Genomic DNA, 24,515 nt, shown 5'->3' on the forward strand with positions numbered 1-24,515 from the left:
CTGCAAGGCTCCAGTCACAGCAATCCCACTGAGACGCAGCGAGTGACTGAAACCACGAGAGGTTTACTTTGCCGACTTCACCTGACTGCCGCCCTGTGCGCATGCGCCAGTGTAACACACCTGAGCGGGATAAATCAAAACAATCCATCTATAGTTCCTCGATGATAGCCCGCATTTATTATGTTTTTATATAAAGCAGCATGCACATTAAAGTGGATTAAAGTGAGGAAAGGAGCGCAGAAATGTATTAAAAAGCATTACGTGTTATAATGTAAAATGAAATAAGACTCACAGGATTAGACCCATAACCGAGATAGAAGTATAGTTAATCTCATAATGATCTGTTATTGTTCAGTAAAAAAAGAAACAATGTCATACAGGCTAAAGTTTAAGAAAAGGTGAAAAGAAGACGTGAGGAAATTTCAAGATGATGTAATTCCACCCCCAAAGCCACATCGCCCCAGGCTGACCAAAAGAATCTGCTTTCAAAAGCCACTGAGGCTTTTTGAGGCCTAAAACGGCTCTTGTTATCTGATCTCCCAAATACTTAAGTTTAAACTAATGAACAGATCAAAGTGTCTTCGCAATGTGGTTGAGAATGTAGCTTACACATCTCGTTGTGAGAAAATAACCTCACCTTTCTGATCTGCAGCCCAGACATCTGCCATGAAATATAGCCTCATCAAACAAAACAACTTCAAATCAACTGGAGAAATAATTAAACATCTGTTAGATTGCATCTTACGTTAAGATTTTTATATTTCTTAATTATATATAGGCCTATGATTTCCAACTTTATTTGAATTGAATGCATGCTGTATGGTCTTAATGAATGACTTAAGTTTAACATGAATGTTATGTTATATATATATATATATATATAGCAATTTATTACAATGTTATAGGGAGTGCAAATGTTCTGAGAAATCTATTTAAAGATGCATTCAACAACTGTAAATCCCATAGTTCTCTCCTGCAGAGTCTGGTAAATATATCTTTAGAAACATTCACTTAGATCAGAAAATGTATCTTGGTGCACGCAAAAACAATGCTACTGCATATACAATATAAAACAAAGGGCTGTTAGAAAATGCATCCGTCTTTCCTCCTGCGCAAAGACAAAGAGTTTCTATGTTTACTGACGAGAGGTCAGTTAGGGAGAAAAAAACCTACACAAGTGTTATGTGGTTGTTATTATTGATGCATTATTTCTTTGTAAACCACCTATTCAACGATCTAACGTCCGCAGAAACACATAAATCAACAACAAACAAGAAAACATGTCATCGACTGCAGCTGGATGAAGATAGGAGGACGCTGTTTATTTAATTTTTTCTGCCACAATGATTGGATTATTTATGGTGTAACTTACATTTAATGAGAAGCAGACAGACTCCCCTTTGTATCATCTTCATTTTTTTTTTACCCTGCAACCACAGTTGGAGTCTGTAAAATCACAGGGGGTGATAAGGACGCCTCTGCTGCCGCCTTGTGACTGCTTCCTCATATTACACAGATCTAACGTCAATCAATCGTCTTGATTGAGAAAGGATCGCTATGACTCTGGATCTCTCGTATAGGCTGTTAAATATTCATATAGGCGTATCCTGGAATTTAACGGAGCATATTTACTCAAGTAATTAAGTACACATTTAAGGTATTTGTACATTGTTTTAATTTTTCTGTTTATACTTCTACACCACATTTCAGAGGGAAATAATGTACTCCTTTTACTCCACTACATTTATTCAACAGTAAATAAGAGTTCAAATTAGCCCCCGTTTACACATTAATGCAATACTTCAAATACTACTTATATCTGTAATGTCTGATATGGTTTTTCCATAATTATTTTTTTAAAAAAACAATAACCTCTTTACAAATTCTTAAAATCTACTCCTTCTCTGTCATTGGAAGATCCAGATCTATGAATATACAAATATTATTCATTTTAAAAGTTTAATTTATGGACTCCTACTTCACTGAAAAGTCCGTTTTCAGTGTTTGTGTTGGATGTCGTGACGTCATGAAGTCCTGCTCGTACATACACGTTAAGCTCAGGTTTAAGGTGAGCACAGAGGAACAGCCTTCTAGTGTCAAACTCTGCACATACATCATTCTGCAGAGTGAAGCTCAAAAAAGTGAAGTAACAAGAAGAACTCTCCTGCATCATTGGAGGACATCTGGGCAAGACCACATGTGTGGCAGCAACCAAGCAACAGGATGATGCCTGTTTTAGTAATATTTATGGAGTTATGTGCTGCCAGCTGGGTGTCTCGATCAACGCTCTGAACACTAAACCTCTTAACAGATGTTATTTTCACACCTCTTACATGTAAACACATGTACCCTGCTGTATGTAGTAAGGGCTTTCTATAGTTTGTTATTGGTGTGAATTTTCCCTTGAAGGGCACAACAGGGAGTTGTTGCTGCTGCTGCCATCGCAGGTAATTATTGCTTGCACATAGCATTGCGTAACCAAGCTTTATATTAGAAGCAAAACACACAATAAAAAGGCAACTAGCTGTGCATTTTACTTGTAATATAGGCGGCACAACACACAAATACAGAGTGAGGAACATTTAAAAAAAATCAACTTAATAAGAGTGAATAGGAATTTATTTTGACATTTGCTCGTGGAAAAAAAGAAAATGAAATGACTGTCTGTCCAATTGCGAACAGGAAGAACACATTTTTAATCTCTTTTAAAAAGCCCCAACCGAGAGTTTAGAAAACATGATAATTCAATTTCACTACATTTTGCTATTAAACTGAAAGCCAACATAAAATATTTAATTATTTAGACAAACAGACAGCTGGAAGATGAGCACACACTGATAGTGCTTATGAGGGGGAAAACTTGTCAATGATCTACATGTGTTCATTCATAGACAATCATTACTGAAGACAGGGATAACGCATCAGGACCTGCTTTAGAGATGTAGAGCTTCTGCAGTTTTTCACCTCAACTGAAGAGTGAAATCAAGCCTACATACGATCTGGCACCACTTCCATAGTTCCAATCATGTAGAGATCACTTTTAAAAAGCTGCACTCTGCTGTCCACTAGGAGACAGCAGAGTGACAGAGATAATAATCACCAGAGCATCAATTCTCAAAGCACCTGTGACTCAGAACACGGAGATGCTGGGGAATACATGGGGGAGGAATTAGGTTACAAAACAAAAGAGGCTGAACAGCTTTGGGAGCTATTAACAAAATGTTCACAACATGTAAACACTGAGCTACTGGGGACTGAAGAGACAGGTTGGGAGTGAGTCCACACATTGGTGACATTATTAGAGGCCATGTGGGTAATATATGTGTGTGTGTGTGTGTGTGTGTGTGTGTGTGTGTGTGTGTCTGTGGGGGGTCTTTATGTGTGCTGGAGCTGGGTATGTAGAACTAGGTTTATCAGTAATGGGTCTTTAATGGGTCACAATTTCTGGAGCAATCTAAAAATGGCGATCTTTGTTCCGAGTGATAGTTACTAGAAGTGATACGGGGTGTGGGTGACCCAGTTGGATGTCTGCTCTTTGGTGCGCTTGGCGGAGCTGTGGGTGGTGAACAGGGATTTGAAGGCCTCCGACCTCTCCTCCATGTCCTGGATGGATCTCTTGGTAGTAGTGGTGGCGGCGGAGGTTGTCGAAGACTTTGTGCCTTTAGAGGAGCTGGAGGATCCCGAGGGTCCGGGCACGGCTAGATGGTAAAATGGCAAATGACATGGAAAACAAAACAGCCGGATGAAGATAAGAACAAAGAAAAACAAGGCAAAGAGTGAGAAATACAAAGAGGGGAGTAAGACGAGGAGGGGAATATTTTTGCTAATATTCAAACTGCCTTTTCCTTTACTTATATTGTTTTAACGCTTCTGTTCTGATACAGTTTGATAATTCTATGTATATTTTGTTCTATAATAAACAAATGATCTCACTGGAGAGGTATTCTGTATTCAAACTCAACCACTTTTGAAGAGAAGTCGTAGTTTGTCGAGATTTTGTGTTTGATCTGACACTCAGCCAAAGCTTTTTTAAATGCTCTTTGGTGTATAAGGTCCTCATTGAAGACATAACTTGAAGCCTAACTGATTACATGAACAACTAGACTATCCCATTATAAATGACTGCCATGCTGTTTGAAGGTGAGGACGATTCCTTATAGTGATTCTGGCAGACATACTATGCTCAGCACTATTGTCATTTTCAAATGTAGAGAGGTTAAGTCTAAATGAATGCTTTGTTTGTCTGTATATAATGTGGTTAGCTACCTGACTGGCTGCTTTCACCACCATTTTTCAGTGAGCTCCTCCCTGCTACATCCTCTTGCAGAGATTGTGTGTCATCTGCGGGAAGAAACAAGAGTCAGACAGTTTGACTAAGACAGATGACTTCATTCAATGTTTTGTTCAAATTAACAGTACATACTTTTTCAAAAATAATTATACATAAATTGTATATATTAAACACAAACTGACTTGATGATGAATTACAAAATGTTGCATAAAATGTTTCTCATTCAAGTTTAATTCATCATGAATTTTGCTTGTTTGTTTGCTTGTGAGCATCCAAAGGAATATATTTGTTTTGAATCAAGTAGAACTTATGTATCTACATGGAGATAATAGTTTGCGATGAAAGTGCATTTTGCAATGTTTTATCAGAAACAAAATCTAACAAAATCTATTACTTTTACAATCTAAAATAAGCTTTACACAAGCAGGAAGGGAAAGGGCTGCACTTTTTCACAAAGTTTCACAAATTTCACAAAGCAAACCCCAGACATCTAATGAGTGTGACTATTAGACTCATCTACTAACAAATGACATGACAAGAAAAGATATGTCTGGACCCAGGTGGCTAGCTATATACATAATCAACTTCTCACAGCAAAGTGTAAAGATAGCTGCAATAGCTGCAGCCTCAAGTAATTCAATGTTTTTATAGCACATGAAGGTGTCACATTCTGTAGTGTCATTTTAACACTGCAGTGTGTTTTTCCCTCTAAATATTTAACACATTAACTGAGATTTCAAGTGCTTGAATAAACCAGCTAACTCAGCAAGGGAGTCAGGGGGGGGCTTGGTTCCTCTTTTTAAGACATGAGCTCCCCTGAAAACATGATTTGTGTGCACATTCAAAACATTATCCAAATGAAGAAGTAAAAGCTGCGGCCTCTTATTAGCTGCTTGGTTTTGTTTATACAAAGGCTACGACAGATGTGTCTAAAGAGGGTGCATGATGCCTCAAACAGGCTTTACACAAACCTTTTGATTCTGGTGATGTGGACACAGTTTCAGCTGCTTTGCTCTTCTTTGATTTCTAAAACAGGAAGGAAGATGTATTGATTACAAAACGTTCTGATCAGTATTTGATTGGATGTATCAGTTTATTCAACCCCGACCACCCACTCTATCATTTTGTCATTTGTAGATTAGCTGTAATTCAGTTTAAATTAAAACCTACCTTAGTTTTGGCTTTGGACCGCCTCTGTTCCATCTTCTCCCTCAGCTTCTCCACCTCCTCCTTGGTGCCATTGAGCACGACGATATCCTCAGCTTTGAACGGGTCCCCACACTAAAGCACAAACACGGCAGCCCAGATAAGAGACACTCATGTAAAGGCAGTTCATGCTCATCATATATCTTTAAAACTCGATGTGTAAGAAAAGCAAGGCAACACTTCCTGCAGCAATTTAAAAACTCTTAAGCTGGTTGATAATTCAGTGTAACCATTAATATCTAAAAATGTTTTGGTAGACTGTTTTTGAGTGGTCCTGTGATAAATTCTTCTAAGCTACTTTACTGTATGTGACTGAAATGGACATTCAATGTGTTGAGAGGATTTTCCCTGTTCTCTACTTTAAAAACACAAATTTCACAACTACCTATTTGGGTGTATTTATCTGAAAAGGTTTACCTAATTCCTAAGAGGCATCATGCAGATACATCAACATTCAGATGTGTAAGCCTCTTTTAAAAACACATTAGCTCATAACACGAATGATATATGATTAGATGAAAAGTCAACACTTTAACAAGTCCATCACACTTTAACAAAGTGCATGTGCACAACAGGTAAGGAGATACAATCCTACTTTGACTTGCAAAGCAATGCTTTTAAAATTGTTTGTGAGGCATCTGTGGCAGGGATAGTTAGATGGAAATGGAAAATAATAAAATACGTTATTTCCATACGCAACTTCCATATTTCCATATATTATGAAATAAAATAAAATAATCTCCCTGCCACATCACATTCCCTTTCACATTACCAACCTCAAAACACAGTGAAGCAGATAGAAACAGGAAAACTCAGACGGTCACACAGACTCACACTGATTAATGGTGTAGAAGGATGCAGTAACTATTTTCAAACATTTTGACCTGCCAAACACCCAGGCAGGATCACCGTCTCTCCTAAAAACTAAAAATGTGTATTGTTTAACCCATTTAACGGACCGGTATATTATTGGGTATTTTATTACCTGGATGTTTGGTAAACAAACCTTGGCAACAATACATTTCACAAAAAATGTGTTTGTTGCAGACATAACTATATTATTGTGCTGTAGTCAGCACTTTTCATTTGAGTTTCCCCTGTGCATGTTAACTCAGCACTGAAATGGTAGATATGTTACCATATTTGATTTAACCACAGCAGATGTTGTTGTTTACAGAAATGGAACATAGCAGAGGGTAAAGGTACCCCTGTATGAAACACACTGGGAAAAACAAGTCTCTGAAAAAACAATCATTAAACATTGCTGCATTTCCCCTGGATAGACTAATCCAAGAATGGATGGGAAAAAAAGTCAAATTCATGAATTTGCATATTACTCAAAAATTATACTAACATAAGCAGCATGAACGCTTCAAAAAAAGAATACACACCCATATACAAACACAAATATTAAACCCCTGAGTAACCAGTATGAAAGTGTTCATAGTTACTATTGAAAAAAAAAAAGATTATTTTGTATGAAAGCATTTCAGTGTGGTGTATGAGACGATTTCAGTATGCTGTGTGACAGGATTTCAGATGAACAGGAAAGCATTTCAGTTGAACAGGAAGGTGGCTGAGAGTGCATTTGGTAATAAACGATCGGGCAGCACCCAGCGTTGCAACTCCAAGTGTGGAAATGCTGGACAGTCATCTAGCATCGCTTTTCTCATCCCGCCAGCGTAGCAGTGTGCCACTGCCAACTGTAACTCCAATCAGGAGGGAATCTGCACCACATTATCAAGCGCAGCAGTGCTTCGGCACGAGGACGTCAGGCACGAGGAGAAAAGGGTAATTAAACATAGTTGAAAGAGTTCTAAATTGAGTTTTAACCTGAATACTTGTATTTCATACAAAATTAGTTTTTAAATAGTAACTGTGAACGCTTTTGAATAGTTTATATAAAAGGTTTTCACAATACCATATGAGAGCATTTCAACTGTGTATATGACTGCATTTCACTAGTATGTGCGAAAGCCTTTCAATTGTTTTCATGAGCTTTTCAGTTGTGTATGTGAGCGTATTTTGTTTTTGTTTGTGTGAAAGTGTTTCAGTTGTGTATGTAAAAGCATTTCACTTTTATGTGTGTGTGGTTTTCAGTTAAGTATGTGAATGAGTTTGGTTTCATGTGTGTATGTGAGAGTAAAAAGTACATGTACAGTGGGGTCCAAAAGTCTAAGACCACTAGTCAGAATATTTCTATTTGTTTCGACTGTAATACTATTTTTTTTTTTCATTACAAATGATAATATCAGCTTAACAACTTGAGTGAAAAGTTGAATCTCTGAAAAACGTACAGGAATTGGTATGTCCCCCTTTTGCTTTAATGACAGCATGCACTCGAGCTGGCATAGACTCCACAAGTTAACCTGATGACCCATGTTATCCCAGCAGGATTTGACAATGTTACAAAGGGCTTCTTGTAATGACACACAATGCTTGGCTTTCTGAATCTTCAAGTGCCCGCATAAATGTTCAATGGGTTTAAGGTCAGGCGACTGCGGAGGAAAGTCCATGACAGTCACGACTCCTTGGTCTTCTTTGGTCTTGAAGTAGTTCTTGCAAAGCTTTGAGGTGTCTTTGGGGTCATTATCCTGCTGTAGTAGGAATCCCTCTCATAGTACTTTTGCTGATTGGACAACTCAAAGAAATCTCAACTTTTCTATGCAGTTAAGTTGGTCAATGCCACAAATTTCCTTAAGTTTGATTTCTGACCTAAAAATAATGCAGAATCAAAATATTTATTCTTCATTTTACATGTCATAACTTCTTTTGTTTTTAAATGTTTCAGAATCTTCAAACTTTGTGATTATTACCAAGTTTACGAGACAATATCTGAGATTTTCAATGTGGTCTCAGACTTTTGGACCCCGCTGTATATGCATGGCAATTTTGAATAATGTCCCTAAGGGCCTCTCATAAACCAGCAGGGCATCTATTGTGTTGCCGTAATGCAAGCTCAGTGGGTGTGAACTCTGGCCATGTGCTCTGTTCAACACAAGAGGGATAATCTCAGAAGCTGACCACGCAGCAAACAAACTCTGTGGGAGCTGCTCTGAAGTCAGTCACTCTGCTGTTGCTATTGCCACAAATGACACAGGCCACCGGAGAGCTGAGCACCTTACCATCAAGTCAGTGAACAAGTCAACCAGAATCTTTCTTCAGCGCTGAACCAACTACTTGACAGGCAACAGGAGGGTGAACAAGACCGAGAGACAGCACCCAGTGGAGACACATTGTGGATAATTCAATATGTGCACCTCTAACTGGGCAGATGAACTGGAATTAAATACCCATTCAAGAGAAAAAAAGAAGAAACCTGAGGTAAAAGGGGTTTGAGGGAAAATAATGGAAAGCAAGAGGACACAAAAAGAAAGATGCAACGCACCAGTGAGTAGGAAACTGTATGGGGGAGGAGAGTGGAAAAAACCTTAGGGGGAGAGAGTGTGTGTGTGAGGTAGGAGTGTGTCAGGAGTGTGTCAGGTGTGTGCGTGGGTGTTACTGCTGGTAACCAGGCAGGGACAGTCCTCGTCTCGTGGGGATGTGAGGGGAGCGACTTAATCAGCAATGACTACAACTACAGAAAAAAAAAAACACATTCACAAAGCGCTCTCTCTCACTCCGGCATGGTCTCAGGCTCAGAGAGCACAGCCTCCCAGGTTACAAGCTGCCAGAAAAAACAACAACAATTCTAACAACCATTTTTAGCTCAAACACATAACAGAAAATATTCCTGCCGCTGTTATTCCTGTTGTTGCTGATGATGGCGCCGATGGAAATGACTTGAAAATGACGGATTCTGTATGGATTGTAGTAACAAACTTGGAGTAGCTGTTTAGGTAACAATCATCAGTACAGGTGCTGATGTCTAATGTTTTACTTCTTCACCATAAGGACTACAGACTGAACTGCCTCAAAAGGTAACTGGCCCAGCTTGCCCTGTCTTTGGCATTCTGTCTTTACGTTTACGTTGCATGTTTATATGTGTTGCATTGACATAAGCTTTAGATGTTGGATCTAGACAGCAAACATAAGATAGATATAATCCCCAAATGAATGTTGTTCCCATGTTAGAAATGTGAAATAATTATTAACCAAAGCAACAGACCTAAAGGTTTTTGGACTGAGCGAAGAAAGTACAAACACTGAGAGCAATCAAGCAGCAAGCTGCTCCTTATTTGCATGCTGGGTGCAGTTGCAGTTGTTTTTTCAGTCTCAGTGTCAGAGGAGGTGTGTGTGTGTGTGTGTGTGTGTGTGTGTGTGTGTGTGTGTGTGTGTGTGTGTGTGTGTGTGTGTGTGTGTGAGTGTGTGAGTGAGAGAGAGAGAGAGAGAAAAAATCGTTCACATTTCCATGGCAGCCTCCATGGATATTCGTATCCTTGGTGCTGTTCTCGTGAATGGCTTTAACATCAAGGGGACTCAGGTGAGGAGGCTTCACTGACAAGGGATTAAGAGTAGACCTCAGAGATGTCATTCTCTGAAGGAACTGGGTTATAAGATCAATTTTTTCTCTAATACTCTCTAGTCTCTAGTATGCTCAATAAAGAATACTCTGCATTGACATGAGCCCAGGAGCTCACTGGTTCAACAGAAAGCAACTTTTGAGTTGTTGTATCCTGCATTATGTTTCATTTAAATATTCGAAACTGCATTATTGTGTGTAAAATGAGGACTTTATCCGAATAAAGACACTCGAAAGACTAACTTGTGGCTAACTTTTTGGATAAGGAAAAAGATCAACCCTCAGGACGAGCAACAGAGGAGGGACGGACAGACATGCAATAGATGTCTGTGTGTTGTGTGACTAGACCAAATGCTGCCCTTATTACACATCAAACAGTAACTTATATAATGCAAAAACATAGGAAATGCATCCAGTAAAACTGTGACAGCTGCCATTACCTACACCCGTTCACTTTAGTAAGTGATCTGTTCTGGCCTCATGGGTGGAAACTGACAGAAACAATTTGTTGAGGTGCCCTGAGAATGCCTTACATTAAGAAAATGGTCAAACATAGGCCTTATTGATGTAGGGTTTTTGTATATGGACTTCATCAAAAAAACAAGTGGAAAGCTCATATCCAATACCACTAAGCTTGGGAGGTTCAAAATAACAACAAAATGTGTTTTAAATGACAAAGAGATACACTGCAGAGTATCACACTTATTACCAGAGTACTGCCCTTCTCTCGACTATTATCCATTCACTCTGAACCTTTTTGGGTATCCTCATATCTCACAAAAATGTTGTTTGTTTACTTAATGCTATCTGTTGTACCTTGCACATGTAGCTCCCAAAGAATTCCTGAGTTTCAGATGATCAACCAAGGCTTGTTCAGTGAGTTGCAATAGTATGTTATAATTAAAGCTGCTTTCATTATTGCTAACAATTATTTATTACATAAATGTAAATTAATTGTTTAATCTATGAAATAACCAAATATAGATATTCTCAATTACCCACACTTTTATCTCAAGATATTCTTCTTTTGTCTGCAAAATGTATTGGCTAATTACATAATATGAAACAAAAAAAGCAAGCTATAACCAGAAATTGTAATTGTTATTTTTTAAGTGACATCTGACTGATTAGCAAAAGTGTAAGTAACAGCACTAGTTTCAATTCATGTTCCTAGCAGGAATGAAAATATTTATAATAAAAACTGATTGCATTTAAAAGGTTTTAAAAGGTTTAAGTACCCGATAGCTTGTCAGTTCTCTTTATGCTTTAAGTCTGTATTTTGCCAAATGTTGCTGAACAGTTTCCTTGTATCAGCTCTCTTTTGTTTTGTATTTTGGTAAGGGTGCAAAGTAGAGGAAGAACAGCTCTCTACAGGAGGAAGTTATCATTCTGCATGATTACAAAAATGTGACTAAATGAAGAAGAGTAAATTCAGGAATGCTACTTTTAATTGTGGTGTTTCAGAAAGATGAACAACAGACAATGTGTTGCCAGTTGTGAGTCACATCTCAGATAACACTCAGACTAAATTCGGTACATTAAACTACATTTCTTGAGCTAAAAACTGGCTTTGTCAATTAGTGCTAACCTACATATTTAACCCTATTTAATATCCCTCAGGGGTCCAGGACCCTACTGCAAATAACCAATCTGGATGTCTTTATTGCAGGAGTTTTATCTGTGGTGGTGCTCTCTGGATACGGTGAAGCAGGGCTATTATGCGCCAGCTTGAAGGGACAAAATGCAGCTTCCTGTTGTGCCTGGGGATGAGTATTATTATCTGTTCAGTCATTTACTTGAGGACCAGGATGCCAACAGAGCCCAAGCCCCTAGAACCTCCAAGTTGCAGGCCGTTCTCCACTGAATGTAGAGCTTTTCTGCCCAGCATGGAGGAAGGAGTAGAGTGGTACCGCCGTGACTGCCAGGTATGTTTGATTTTTTTCCAAACAGTGCAGTGTAGCTCGACTCATCACTCAGAAGAGTCAAATTGTCTGAGCAATGAATTGCACAGAATATTATGGATCAAATTTTCAGTCATATATTTGAGGACTGGGGACCACATAACAACATTCTTCGGTAGCGATGTGTTAAATGACTTAATCAAGCCAAACAAGTAATAAAATGCAACTGGTGTAGTGTTAATATATGTTTTTTTCTGTCTACAGGTGGAAAGCTATATCCTGAATAGTCACCTGCAGTGTTCCTATTTGACCAGAGACATGCACTTCATCACAAGACCTCTGAGCCTTGAGGAGGAGGACTACCCTTTAGCATTCATTGTGACTGTTCACAAGGAGCTGGAGCTTTTTGTGCGCCTGTTGCGGGCCATTTACATGCCACAAAATGTCTACTGCATTCATGTGGACGCTAAGGCTCCACTGGAGTACCAGGCAGCAGTACGGAAGCTAGTCAGTTGCTTTAAAAATACATTCCTTTCCAGCCGCAGCGAGACAGTGACCTACGCTGGGTTTTCCCGCCTGCAAGCAGACTTGAACTGCATGACGGAGCTAGCAAAGTCCAAGATAGGCTGGAGGAAGGTGGTGAATCTGTGCGGACAGGATTTCCCCGTCAAAAGCAACCTGGAACTGGTGCGGTACATGCAGAGCAAAGAGTGGAGGGACAGAAACATGACACCTGGGGTCAAGCAGCCGGTGTCTATGAGGCACAGGACACAGCTCCAGCACAGGGAGATCATGGGGTCACATGTAGCTCTGAAAGGGTTGGGACTGAAGAAAGGTCCTCCTCCACACAATCTGCAAGTTTATTTTGGAACAGCCTACTATGCTCTTACAAGGGCTTTTGTAGACTTTGTCCTGAAAAGCCCAATAGCCCACGACCTCTTGGAGTGGTCTAAAGACACGTTCAGTCCAGACGAGCACTACTGGGTGACACTAAACCACATCAAAGGTAAACTGCCTGTTTCAAACGGATACACAGACATGCAGCGACTTCCTACTATTGATGACATAATCTGTTTTTAAGTTCTGCAGCACAAATCCTAGGGTAGAACAATTAATTATTAACTAGTGTGATTATGATGTTGAAGCCATCAGACTGTAACACACAGGGAAACTGCTCATTCCCTACATTCTCAACATTGTACGCCCCCTTGGTTGCTGTCATTTCTCACACTGACATGGCTGACCTCCTACACCAAAAGAGAAAAGGCATGTTAGTTATGTTAGTAATGTCCACCTTATGGCTTTTTCACTCAAACCTCACTGATTTTAACTGATATCACTATTGATATTGATCATTTTTTCGAGACGATAGCAATTCGTTAAAATCCTTGTAATTTCTCAATTTTTATTTAGGAAAACAAGGCAAAAATAGATATACTTTAGAGAACTGTTTTGTTTTATGATCTTCAGAGGGATGCATTTATATTGAGAAAATTATACTTGTGATAAATAAATACTGTCCCTGTTTGGATGCTTCCCCTAGAAAAGCTTAGGAAAGTGGTTGCGCACTGCTCTTAATTACCAGAGAAAAGGCTTAAAGGATGACGGCTGGTTTGGCAATTGCATGCCTGGTTAACTTTCCCACCTCGACAAAGAACAGCACACAGCCGCTTCCCTAAGCTTTCCTATGGGAAGCATCCGGGACTGTCACCCACGCAGTGGATGTGACAGTCCAATGCAGGGCCTAAGTGAATCTTTATAATTCAATTACATTGCATAATAATGATTCATTTTATCTGGTTATGTGTTTCAAGAGGCTCCAGGCAGCCATGTAGATGGAGGTTGGGCAGGAGACATCCGGGCAATCAAGTGGAGGGATCAAGAGGGAAGGGCACACAATGGTTGCAAAGGTACAGTACAGAAGCGCATGTATAATAATGATGTACTATCTATGAATTACTGTAACACAGGGCTCATCTATTGTCTAGTTTAAATTCTACTAGTCTTGTTCAACTGTGTGTAGTAATCTTGATACTATGGAAACAAACAAACTACAAAGCAAATTATTACTATCTATTGATAGTCGCTATAACTTTACAGTTTGTGGCCAAACTCACTACTACATACACAAACAAGTACTAATTACCATCTTTTTTTCTTAACATTAGCCTACCTCATACACTGTCTCTGTCCTATGAAATAAAAATTGTTAGGTCTGGCTCCAGACAGGATTACAGGGCCAATTACTGACTAAGGCAACTCAAGATTTACTCAACAAAAGATGATAAGAGGATTTATCTGATATGACATATTCTCCAATAGGTTTAGTTTGTGATGACCTTTTACAGGTTAAAGATAAAAGAAAATAGGATTTTTATGTAACAATAAAATACACACATCTAACCACCCAAAATCACTGTAGTAGCACACAAACCTACCAACAAACACACAAAGCATCATGAAAGGTTTGAAATTCACTAACATGTACAACAAGACCAAAGGTGTTGTTGTCATTTTCCAGGGCATTACGTACGAGACATCTGTATCTATGGAATGGAAGACCTGACGTGGATCATCAACAGGAACAGCATGTTTGCCAATAAATTTGAGAGTAACACCTTTCCAGAGGCACTGGACTGCCTGGAGCAGTGGCACAGGAACAAAGTGTTGAACCAGGCAACTGTTCCCATAGAACCATCATGGCTGCTGGCCACCCAGAGCAACTCAAGTAGCGGCTACTTCAACAGCAGTGCTGGAGCATGAAACGGTATCATCAACAAAAGTTGAGCTACATGTAGTTCAGATTATTTGCACTCGTTCAGTGTCTGTGAATGTCAAAAATGTGAGAAAGAAAAACTGGATGATGCACTGTGCACTCCCAGACTCTGTAGCATGGCTACTGTTCACAGATGTATTCGTCTATTTATGAAACTGTAAGATGGCTGTTCTTTTTGATCATCAGAAGACAGTGTATATGTCAGAGGACTAAATCTTTACATTTCTTTACAGTAAGGCAATGCAGTAGTAAAATGAATCCCATAAAAAAAAACATACAATTAAATAACTATACTATTCGACATACCTACACCACACAAAGTATTAAATAAAACTGCTGACTATGCATTTAATGTGGTTTTATTTAATTAAATGTTTAATACTGTTTAATTCAATATTGTTGAGTGTGTGGTCCAGTTAAAAAAAAAAAAACACCCGTTGATAAAACTATTGTTTGTTTTTCTTTTTTAATAAATTAGGGTGTAGCAGGCGTAAACAAACAAATAAAGACAATGATGAAAAAAAATCTTCCTACCCTTCTTCCCTTTTTAAAACAAGACTAAGAGTCTTGTGAGGCTGTGCTTTCAGCAAAACACTAAAATTGGCTTGCAAACATGTTCACAATGACAATGCTGACATGCTAATGTTGAGCAGGCATAAAGTTTACCATGTTCACCATCTTAGTTGCATGTCACCGCACTAACATTTGCTATTTTGCACAAAACAAAGCTTGGGTCAACTGGCCCGTGGAATTATCTAGTAAATCAAGGTCAACCAAACACACTCAAGGTTTTTGTTTATCTAGGCTCTGAACATTCACACACTATTCAGGACTGTTCAGTGGTTTACAACTTGGACAAAACGTAAGGGACAATTAAAACCACAATGGATATCACTTTTTTACAGCACAAATAAGAAGCAGGCAAATCAGCCTAAATGTCAGTGGCTATAAATTCAAGAGATTGTGTATTGCCTGATAAGCCTATCTAAGCAAAAATCTCTCTCACAAAGTCAGTTTCCCATAACAACCAACTTTTCTAATGGTTTCAGACCCTATTTCCGGCAAAGTCAAACAACTCATCTGTGCCTAGATGCTTTCACTTCCACAGAAACAACAGCAGTGACTGCCGTTTGCTTCCTTAAAATAGCCTGTGCATGAGAAACTATGACCATAGCTTTAAAGTTACTTAAAACTAACAGGTTAACTGGGTCTGTAACCACAATTTCTGCTTTGAAAATTATAAACAGAAATAATGGCAAAAAATATATATATATATTTCCTAACATAATAGGGACACTGGAGAAATGTATATATATAACCTACTTTTCAAACATTTGAACACATCAAAAGTGTAAAATAATCCCACATCAGAATAGGTTCATGTTGGAGTAGTGGCTCTATTGGCTCAAGCCATTTCTGCTTTGCCCTTTTTGGCATAAGTGTCCCTCTGGACCAAATAAACAAAAAATATTTTATTTTTATTGATCTTATTAATCACCCCCCAAGCTAACAGGAAGAATCTTAATAGTCTGCCATAGTGGTCAGACTGTCTCCTCAGGTATATATCTACTGATTTGCACTGTTCCCTATTTTTTACCTTGAATAGCATAAACATTGCATTTATATTTAATATTACACAGATTTTCTGGATAACTGATCTGATTTATTCAACTAGTGTGCACTAGTGTGTTTTGAGATTTCAAAACCTCCTTTGGGAGCTTTAAAACATTACACTTCAGATTTTGAACACACGTTGTTATCCATCTGAGCAACAGATTGTGTCTCTGGGACCACACCAATGTAAGATTGCTATTGTCTTATCTACACTAATATCAAGGCTGCTTATTTACCAAGCAGTGAGAGATCTCCGTTTATGAATCAAACAAGCAGAATCACTGACAAACATTCAGAGGTCAGCAATGGAGAGTAGTTTGAAGTTGAAAGGACACATTAAAAGATAAAAAATCTATTAGGAAAATGAAAAAAATGTTATAGTATAGTTGGCAAACCATTGGTCCATCAAAGAAAGTTGGAATAGATTGACAGATGAAAAAAATCTTGAAACATTGCTCACCTTGTGGCAGATTTCTGTCTTGACCTCCTTCATGGCCCTGTCAGAAAAGACGCAGCCACAGCTCTGCAGGTAACAGAACCTGAAAATGGAAACATTGGGGTATGTAATATCCAGTTTCAAAGCCTTTAAGATAGGAGAGGTGCATTTTTCTAACCTTGTTTGATCTAAACGTTTGGATGAGATTTAATACCAGTGATGAGAACAGCTGAGTTCTGTCAAATGTTTTTGAAACATATATTGAACATACTGTATATTGAATTTAATAATGATAATAATTAGTGTTTTAAGTATCACCTGTAAATGATTACTAGACTACAGGAACCTTTTTTAATCATACTTGATCCATTATATCTATATAGACGCAGTGAAGCACCAGCCTTATTATACAAAGATCGTTTACTTGTTGTTTGTTACCTGTGCTACTTGTTGTTTGTTACCTGTGCTTGCCATTCATCTCCAACCCAACAACAGGGCAAATGAACATGCCACAGTTGATGTCCTCATATCTGTCTCCTTTAGCATTTCTTCTTTCTCCCTCCCACTCTGGGTTATCAGTCAAGTTCAGTTCCTTTATATCCTGCAAAGTAGATGGATAAACATGCAAACAAAAGTTATCAGTCAAGTTCAGTTCCTTCAGATACTGCAGAGGGAGTCGGTGGACAAACATGCAAACAATCCTATATGAAACCAAAGACACATGCACAGAAGTGTAGATAACTTCAGCGTTAACATACCTTGATTCCACGGACGTGAGTTACAGCCTCAGCATTGGGTCTCTCAGCAGACTTATCCAGAAGGTATTCAATGATAGCATCTTTGTTATAGAGCCTGAAACATAACATAGACCAGGCTTTTAGAACAGACTGTGCTGTAATGAGCAGATCTTTATGAGTGACGGATGGACAGACGTTACTAATCACGACAAGCTCATTAGTTTGCGAGTTAAAGCAAGTTTTTAACATGAGGCTGTGACACAATATGTTCACTCAGTGTCACATCGTCAAACCTCCCGTGTCCATAAAGCCAACTCTTACCTTCCCAGTTCACAGGATACAATGGGGCGTCTGAGTTTCTCCTGGCTCAAGGCACAGTATTTCCATTTAGCAGCCAACTCGGCATTTTTATCAACCTGGACACACAAGCAGGTATGTTAGAGTACACCATACACGTATAAGTTAATGGTAGTTAACTAATTTGCTTTGTTTAAAGTCGGTGATGATTAAACTAACATTAAAGTTAGCGTAACAGTTCTATTTTATAAGCTAACGTTAGCTAGTTAGTTAGCCAACCTACGTGTTCATTACACCTCACAAGACAAATCCAGCGAGTGGCTAATATATATTTATATATAAATAACGTTAGCTAAATAACACACCTAAGTTACATATGACTGAATCTGTCCCTTGATAGTTTTCAAGAGAAATAGCCATCAACTAATAATACTCTGTTAGCATGTTAGCTGGCTAACAGCCTACTGACAGCTTTCGAAACATCGCTAACAGTTATATATTTGAAAAGAAAGAAAACAAAGCATAACACACCTTCTCAACCTTCTTTGGGCCTTTCACCAACTCGTGTCTTTTGGGAATCGTGCCTCCATCACATCCCATCTTGAAAGCTGACTCGTAAAGTTCAAGTACCCAGTTAGCTTGCTGTGGACAAAGCTATTAGCAGGCAGGAAGTTCCCAGGTTGTAAACAAACAACGAGAGATCTGTAAAGCTCGCGGGATGTGCGATTAATTTGATGTCGCCCTCTAGTGGCTGAAAAAAAGACAAAGCTTTAAACGCTTTCGGTGCATTTTGTAGCTTCAGCCATAGTGTGGAAGCATCCCCCCAAATATCTGCTCACCAATTTCTGTTCAGCAAGCAGCCCAGATAGGAGCTGCCAGAGGAATGGGAAGCAACTGGAAATGTATCATGAAAATGAAAATACAAAACATTTTCATTTTAACAGAAGGTTATGAAAAGATGGGCATAATAGCCTACATACTAAGCAACCAGTTACCAACTAGAGCTTTTGGTAATTATTTTATCAACCTTGGGGTTTTTTTAAATTAGTTTTCTAAAGCACCTTACACTATTGTAGCCATGCATACAAACATGAAAAAACAACTTCACATAGATGACGTCACTCTTTTACTGCCCATCCATCTATTAGACAGTTTTCAGTCAGCCATTAACCCTAGAACTAGTAAGTGACATTAGTCTGGCTTTCAAGCTTGTTGTCAGAGTGGTCTAAAGATGAAAGTTTCCTTGGAAGATAGTTCAATGAGTGCTAATGAGATCTGTTTCCTGTGCCTTGCAGGCTGCAGATTAGTTTACTATCGATGGTGCTGTCCAAGAGCGACCATTAGTTTGGGGAATACCTCAGTGGAGACATCTCTGGCGGCATGACTGATAATATGTGTGGGAAAGAAGACTGAATAAAAACACAGCATTGGACTTCATTTTGGCTGAGAAAATAGATTTCAACCTCTTTACGCTCACCGCACACACGCAGGCTACTACTGTGGTTCTCAAAATGTGCCAAAATTAACAAATATAAACATAAAAACATTTCTCCCTTTTGCCTGTTAGTTCGATTGGTTCTTCCTGTAATTTATAAATTGTGTTATGTGTCTTATTGAATTTCCCCCCTTTCTCACACAGAGCTAAATGTTTAGTATGGATTTTCATTAGAGGCAATGGAGTGAAAGCTCTGTTAGCAAACTATCTTTGAGAGAGTGGAGCACCCCAGGCTGATAGTGCAAACCAACACCTCAGGAACACACAATGCACAATGGCCACTGGACAAAAGGAGACAAGAACAATGGTCTTCTATCCCTGTCTTGCATGGTTTGCTGTTTTCAAAACCACAGAGCCAGATAGAGTTGTTTTCCATTATTTATTATAGTTTTGTGTATTCATGCTGGCTTGTACCTGATGCACCTAATCATAAAACATACTACAGAGTTTATAGGAATGTGACATATTGTTTTATTTTGCCCCTGGGCTACAAATTTCAAGTTCTGAGTCAGAAATTTAAGAACAGTTTCAAGTATATAAGGTAATTTCAGGTTCCCTGAAATGACAACAAACTGAGAATGAGGATAGTGAAATTTCATTATGGGCTGCAAAAATTTAGAGATGATTTCACGTTGCACATGTTAATTTTTAAATTAATATGATTCAGATCTGTTCAAATGCTTTGACACTTACAAAACGAGGCAGCAGTGTAAACAAGTTTGTAGATAATTAAATTTTTATCAGATGAGACCTTAAAATTGCAGTTGGCAAATAGCAAAATAACCTGTCATTTCACATCTGAAGTGACTGCCATCCAAAGCCAGAGCCTATAGATCTCCACTGTTTTGATCACCATCTTCTCCACTTTTACAGTTCAATTTGAAGAGTTTATACAGCTGAAATGCAGCTTCCTCTTCCCCAAACCTCCGATTGACCTCCCTACCACACATATCTTCCTGGCCGGCTGTGGTGCTACCCAGCACGGCTGACCCAAAGAAAACCCCAACCACCAAGCGCCCATCCAACCTCATGTTTATACTTCCATGATGAGTCCAACCTGCCCAATCAGACTTCCACTGACTGGCCTTGAACTGAAACTGTATACATTTTAACCATCCCAGCCATCCGAAGCAGCCAGTGGAGACCAAGGCTGCATTAATTGCACGCACCAGCTCTGGTAGTGCACCGAGTCCAATGCATTTAGCGTTTCTAATTGGGAAGGAATTGCTGTGTTTACATTGGCGCTAGTTGATAGAGCTGGACCCTTAGCCCTCCAGCCAACCGAGGTAAAGCCCTCCAAACTGCCTAGTCCCTGAAATCTCTCTGGACAGAGCTGGAAAGAAATTATTTGGAACAGAGTAGAGGGATATTTGGTAGGGGGTGAGGAGGTGAATCTTTTATTTTTCTGTCAGATTTTACCTTAAATCTATAAGATAACTCAGGTAATGACATACTATGAGGGAATCTAATTACTTATTTTTTTTCCATAGGGCTTCCTTCTAAAATGACAAATTTGAAAGCACTGGGGAGAAAATGTTTACTAGAGAAAAACTATAATCTCGACCAGGGTTGCAAATAAGTATATTCATTGTCAATGAATCTGTGGATTATTTCTTTTATCAAACCATTATCATTTAGTCCATAAATGTCAGAAGAGTGGAAAAATGTCCATCATCGCCTTAGGTGACCTCTTTAAGTTGCTTGTTTTTTCCAACTAGCAGTCCAAAACCCAAAGATATTGAATTTATGATTATACAAAACAGGAAACAGTAGCGAAACCTCACATTTGAGAAGTTGGATTTGTCAAAATTGCTGTCAATTAAACATATAAATATAATTATCTATGGACAAATCGATTGATCGACTAATCTTTTCAACCCTAATCTTGACCTCCACATTGCATATGCATCCCTTTTAATTTGCTCAGTACCATTAATTAATTTATTAAATTAATAAAGTGTAAACACTACTACAATTGTCAAGCCCTGGAGCACAAAGATTTATGATCTAAAAAGGGATAAAATTATATGAAGGCTGTTGTGAAGACCTTTCATAATTTCCTGTAACAACTGCAGTAGATGAAGTGACACCATACTATGTGCAAGTGGTCCCACGTCAAGAATTTAACTGCAAATTCTACCGTCACCGCAACATTTCCCCTAAATAAAAGGCCTGCTATATGACAGAATATTTTATTTGTGATTTTAAGTTGAATAGGGAACGCCGCTGTACTCAGTCAGCTCTAACACCATGTCTCAGGCCATATGCAAGTTCATGTACCTAACATATAATGAGAAATCCAAAACCCTGGAAAAAGCGCACCACATCCAACATGAAGACTGCAACGGGTTACCACACACACCAGTCGACCACAATTATTTTCTCATTCCTTCTTCTGTTTATGTTGAAACGTACATAGCTAAAATTATGTCAGTTGGAAACATTGCCCATAACTAATATTTCTATCCACTTGGTCGGAGCAGTATGAGTGTGATTAACCCACTAGAGCTTTTGCCACATACTGATACTGATTTTTTGATAGCTTGTATGGTAAAACACCCCATGTAGTCTGGCATAAAGTCATAAACAGGGAATTAGAGTTTTATTTTTATTGTCACTTAAAAATGTAAAGGATTAGGATTTGTTATTTTAGGTCATTCCAATTGGATTTGGAAACACTACAGATGAGTCAGCAGCAAAGAAATCAGGTTTTGTCTGTATCTCTCAGCTTCCAGGGGATGACTGTTGAAGAAAAACATGCCCAATGTTGCCATGATTCCTCCAGCAGATGATTGCGGACTATTTTTCCTTGTTGCACCAGCCTGCTGTGTGACAGTTTTAATCCATCGGCTGCGCTGAAGTGTACAGCTCAACATTTTATTTACCACAAGCTTCATGAGGCACTGGGACCTTTTATGATCCCAGCCAAGCCGAGACACAGACCCATGCACCAACACACACACACACACACACACACACACACACACACACACAGTCCACCTGGACACATTTTTACCAGCCAGTTTATGATTATCTTTTCCACTGTGGCAAACCAGTTCTGAACACCCACACACACAAACCCACTAACAGATAAATGGCTACATACACGCACACACAGCTCAGATACATATGTATACATTCACAGTTTGTATAAGCAGACAACCATATGACACACACACAGACGCACATGATCCTGGGTCCCTCCTTGAGGGCTGTGACTGGGGAAGGAAAGTCTCCATACGTCAGTGGAGGCCATATGAATGGAACAATTGCTTGTGCGCTGGCAGCACAGACTCAGTCACATCTCATTAGCTTGACGGGATACCCGAAAGGTTCTGACAGCGTCCTGGCTGTGATTGGTGTGGCCCGGGGTGATGGGGACATACCTGTGGCTGCCTTGTGTACTCTGCGGGCACATGGTGAAGACTAAGCACACGTAGCAGCTGAGGCCTGGCAGCGACAGTAGCTAAAGCTCACGGTGTCCACGCCAGCCGCCGCCTCACCATACACGTCTTTAGCAATAATAAAACTCACTCTCACTTTTTTTCTTTTTTTTTTCTTACTCTTACACTTTCACCGTCTCATGCCCTCTCCCACTCTCTCCTGCCCACACACACTCACATTACACAGACATGAGGGGAAACAGTGGGTGATTCTGTGCACCGCTGTGCCACGATGAGCTCAGTGCTAACTTTGAATGCTAACCAAAAACCCATTGGGAGTGGAATTATTATTTTGAGTTTATTAACCGTATTTCATGGTTTAAATTCAGAGAGTTCTTAATCTTAGGGTTAACAGTCTCCTAGACTGTTTGGGAAATCACCTTAGTTGCTTTCTTGCAGAGAGTTACAAGAGAAGATTGATAACACTCACGTTTGTCCGGTGAATATCCAACTACAACCAGGAGCCTATTATCTTAGTGTTAAACACCAGAAACGGGGAAACAGCTAGCCTGACTCTGTCCGAGGGTAACAAAATCCGCCTAAATGTCCCGTTATATCTCGTTCGTTTAATCCATACAAAAACTGTAGTGTAAAAATGGCACGTTGTGGTTTTGATAGGGGGGTTATGTGCTGGAGTTTTTCTTGGCCAGGAGCAATAACTTCCTGAAATCTTGCTGGTTGCCTGGCAACTTCATGGTGATGACAAGACATGAGGAAGTTATTGCTCCTGGCCGAGAAATAGTCCGGCAAATTAACCTCTCTAAAACCGCAACTTGTCCTTTCTACTCTTTGGGTTTTGCACGGATTAAACAAACATGATGACATTTGTTCATTAGTGAGTTTTGGAGGTGCATTTTGTTACTTTCAGACAGAGCCAGGCTAACTGTTTCCCCCTGTTTCCAGTCTTTTTGCTAAGCTAAGCTAACCAGCTGCTGGCTCCAGCTTGGTATTGAACTGACAGATATGAGAATTCTCATCAGGAAAGCAAATAAGCGGTTTTTTATTTGCATTTTTTTCTGAGCACTGATGTTCTTATGTTCTAAAAAATGTAGGATGTGTCATTTTTGGCATATCTGTGCGTCTAGTTTAGCAACACACATTTCTTCAATGATGTGCTGAAAATGAACCTCCAGTCTGCAGCGCTTTTATTCAGTCCCCTCCTCGATGTCTCCCTGAGGGGTCTTTGGAAGAACACATGTTTTAAATAAGGGTCTTTACGTCTGGCCTTGCATAAATGTTTAGCAGCGTTCCTTCTGGGAACTGGGGCCTGTCTTTACAGTGGAGGCTAATCAGCTGTAAATTCTGTTTTAAAAAGGAAAAGGAAGGCATGGAAGGAGTTAATCTCCAAGGCCCATTGCACTCTCTGTCTCACCCTTTATTCACTCTCTCTCTCTCTTCATCTCTATCTCTCGCTCTCATACACACATGCACATACAGTACATACACACCCCTCCTTCCAGAGAGTGAAAGGAGGGGATGATGACAAAAAGAAAAGAGAGAGAAGAAAAGCTTGAGGCTTTGACAAATGATCTAATAAACGGGTCGGGAGATTACAGGCTAGGTGCCCGCTGGGAGAGGAAGTGGGGCAGTAAATATTTTTTAAAAGCTGTCAATAAATTTGTAGTGTTGAGTTGAGAGAAGTATCCACGGCCAGAGCCACGGAGATTGGGCTCCTGTGCTGGGTGGGTGCTTGTCTGTGACAGCTATTGGTTAATAGCCTATAGGCGGAGTGCCAGAATATTGTTTGAAAGAAACTGCTGGTGCATGAGACACAAAGGTGCAAAACATATACCAGAATCACCGTGTTTGGCAAGTGAACTATGATATGATCAAGTGAAAATCTATCTTCATGCTGTC

General features: G+C 39.3%; 2 protein-coding genes across 2 annotated transcripts; one reads left to right on the forward strand and one right to left on the reverse strand.

Moving 5' to 3' along the window:
- Positions 1 to 2,601: 2,601 nt before the first annotated feature.
- On the reverse strand, positions 2,602 to 18,389 carry rtf2 (replication termination factor 2). Its single transcript, XM_070902732.1, has 9 exons — positions 18,252 to 18,389; positions 17,745 to 17,839; positions 17,445 to 17,538; positions 17,148 to 17,287; positions 16,711 to 16,789; positions 5,462 to 5,572; positions 5,263 to 5,317; positions 4,267 to 4,341; positions 2,602 to 3,698 (listed from the first exon to the last, which is right to left on the reverse strand). Exons 1-9 carry the CDS (start codon positions 18,318 to 18,320, stop codon positions 3,490 to 3,492), a joined length of 927 nt encoding a protein of 308 aa, XP_070758833.1. The 5' UTR covers positions 18,321 to 18,389; the 3' UTR covers positions 2,602 to 3,489.
- Positions 11,678 to 14,691, forward strand: gcnt7 (glucosaminyl (N-acetyl) transferase family member 7). The gene is made up of 4 exons (XM_070903395.1): positions 11,678 to 11,884; positions 12,125 to 12,866; positions 13,675 to 13,770; positions 14,382 to 14,691. Exons 1-4 carry the CDS (start codon positions 11,678 to 11,680, stop codon positions 14,621 to 14,623), a joined length of 1,287 nt encoding a protein of 428 aa, XP_070759496.1. The 3' UTR covers positions 14,624 to 14,691.
- Positions 18,390 to 24,515: the final 6,126 nt, after the last annotated feature.

The sequence above is a fragment of the Enoplosus armatus genome, chromosome 3 (genome assembly GCF_043641665.1).
Source record: "Enoplosus armatus isolate fEnoArm2 chromosome 3, fEnoArm2.hap1, whole genome shotgun sequence".
Classification (NCBI taxonomy): Eukaryota; Metazoa; Chordata; class Actinopteri; order Centrarchiformes; family Enoplosidae; genus Enoplosus; species Enoplosus armatus.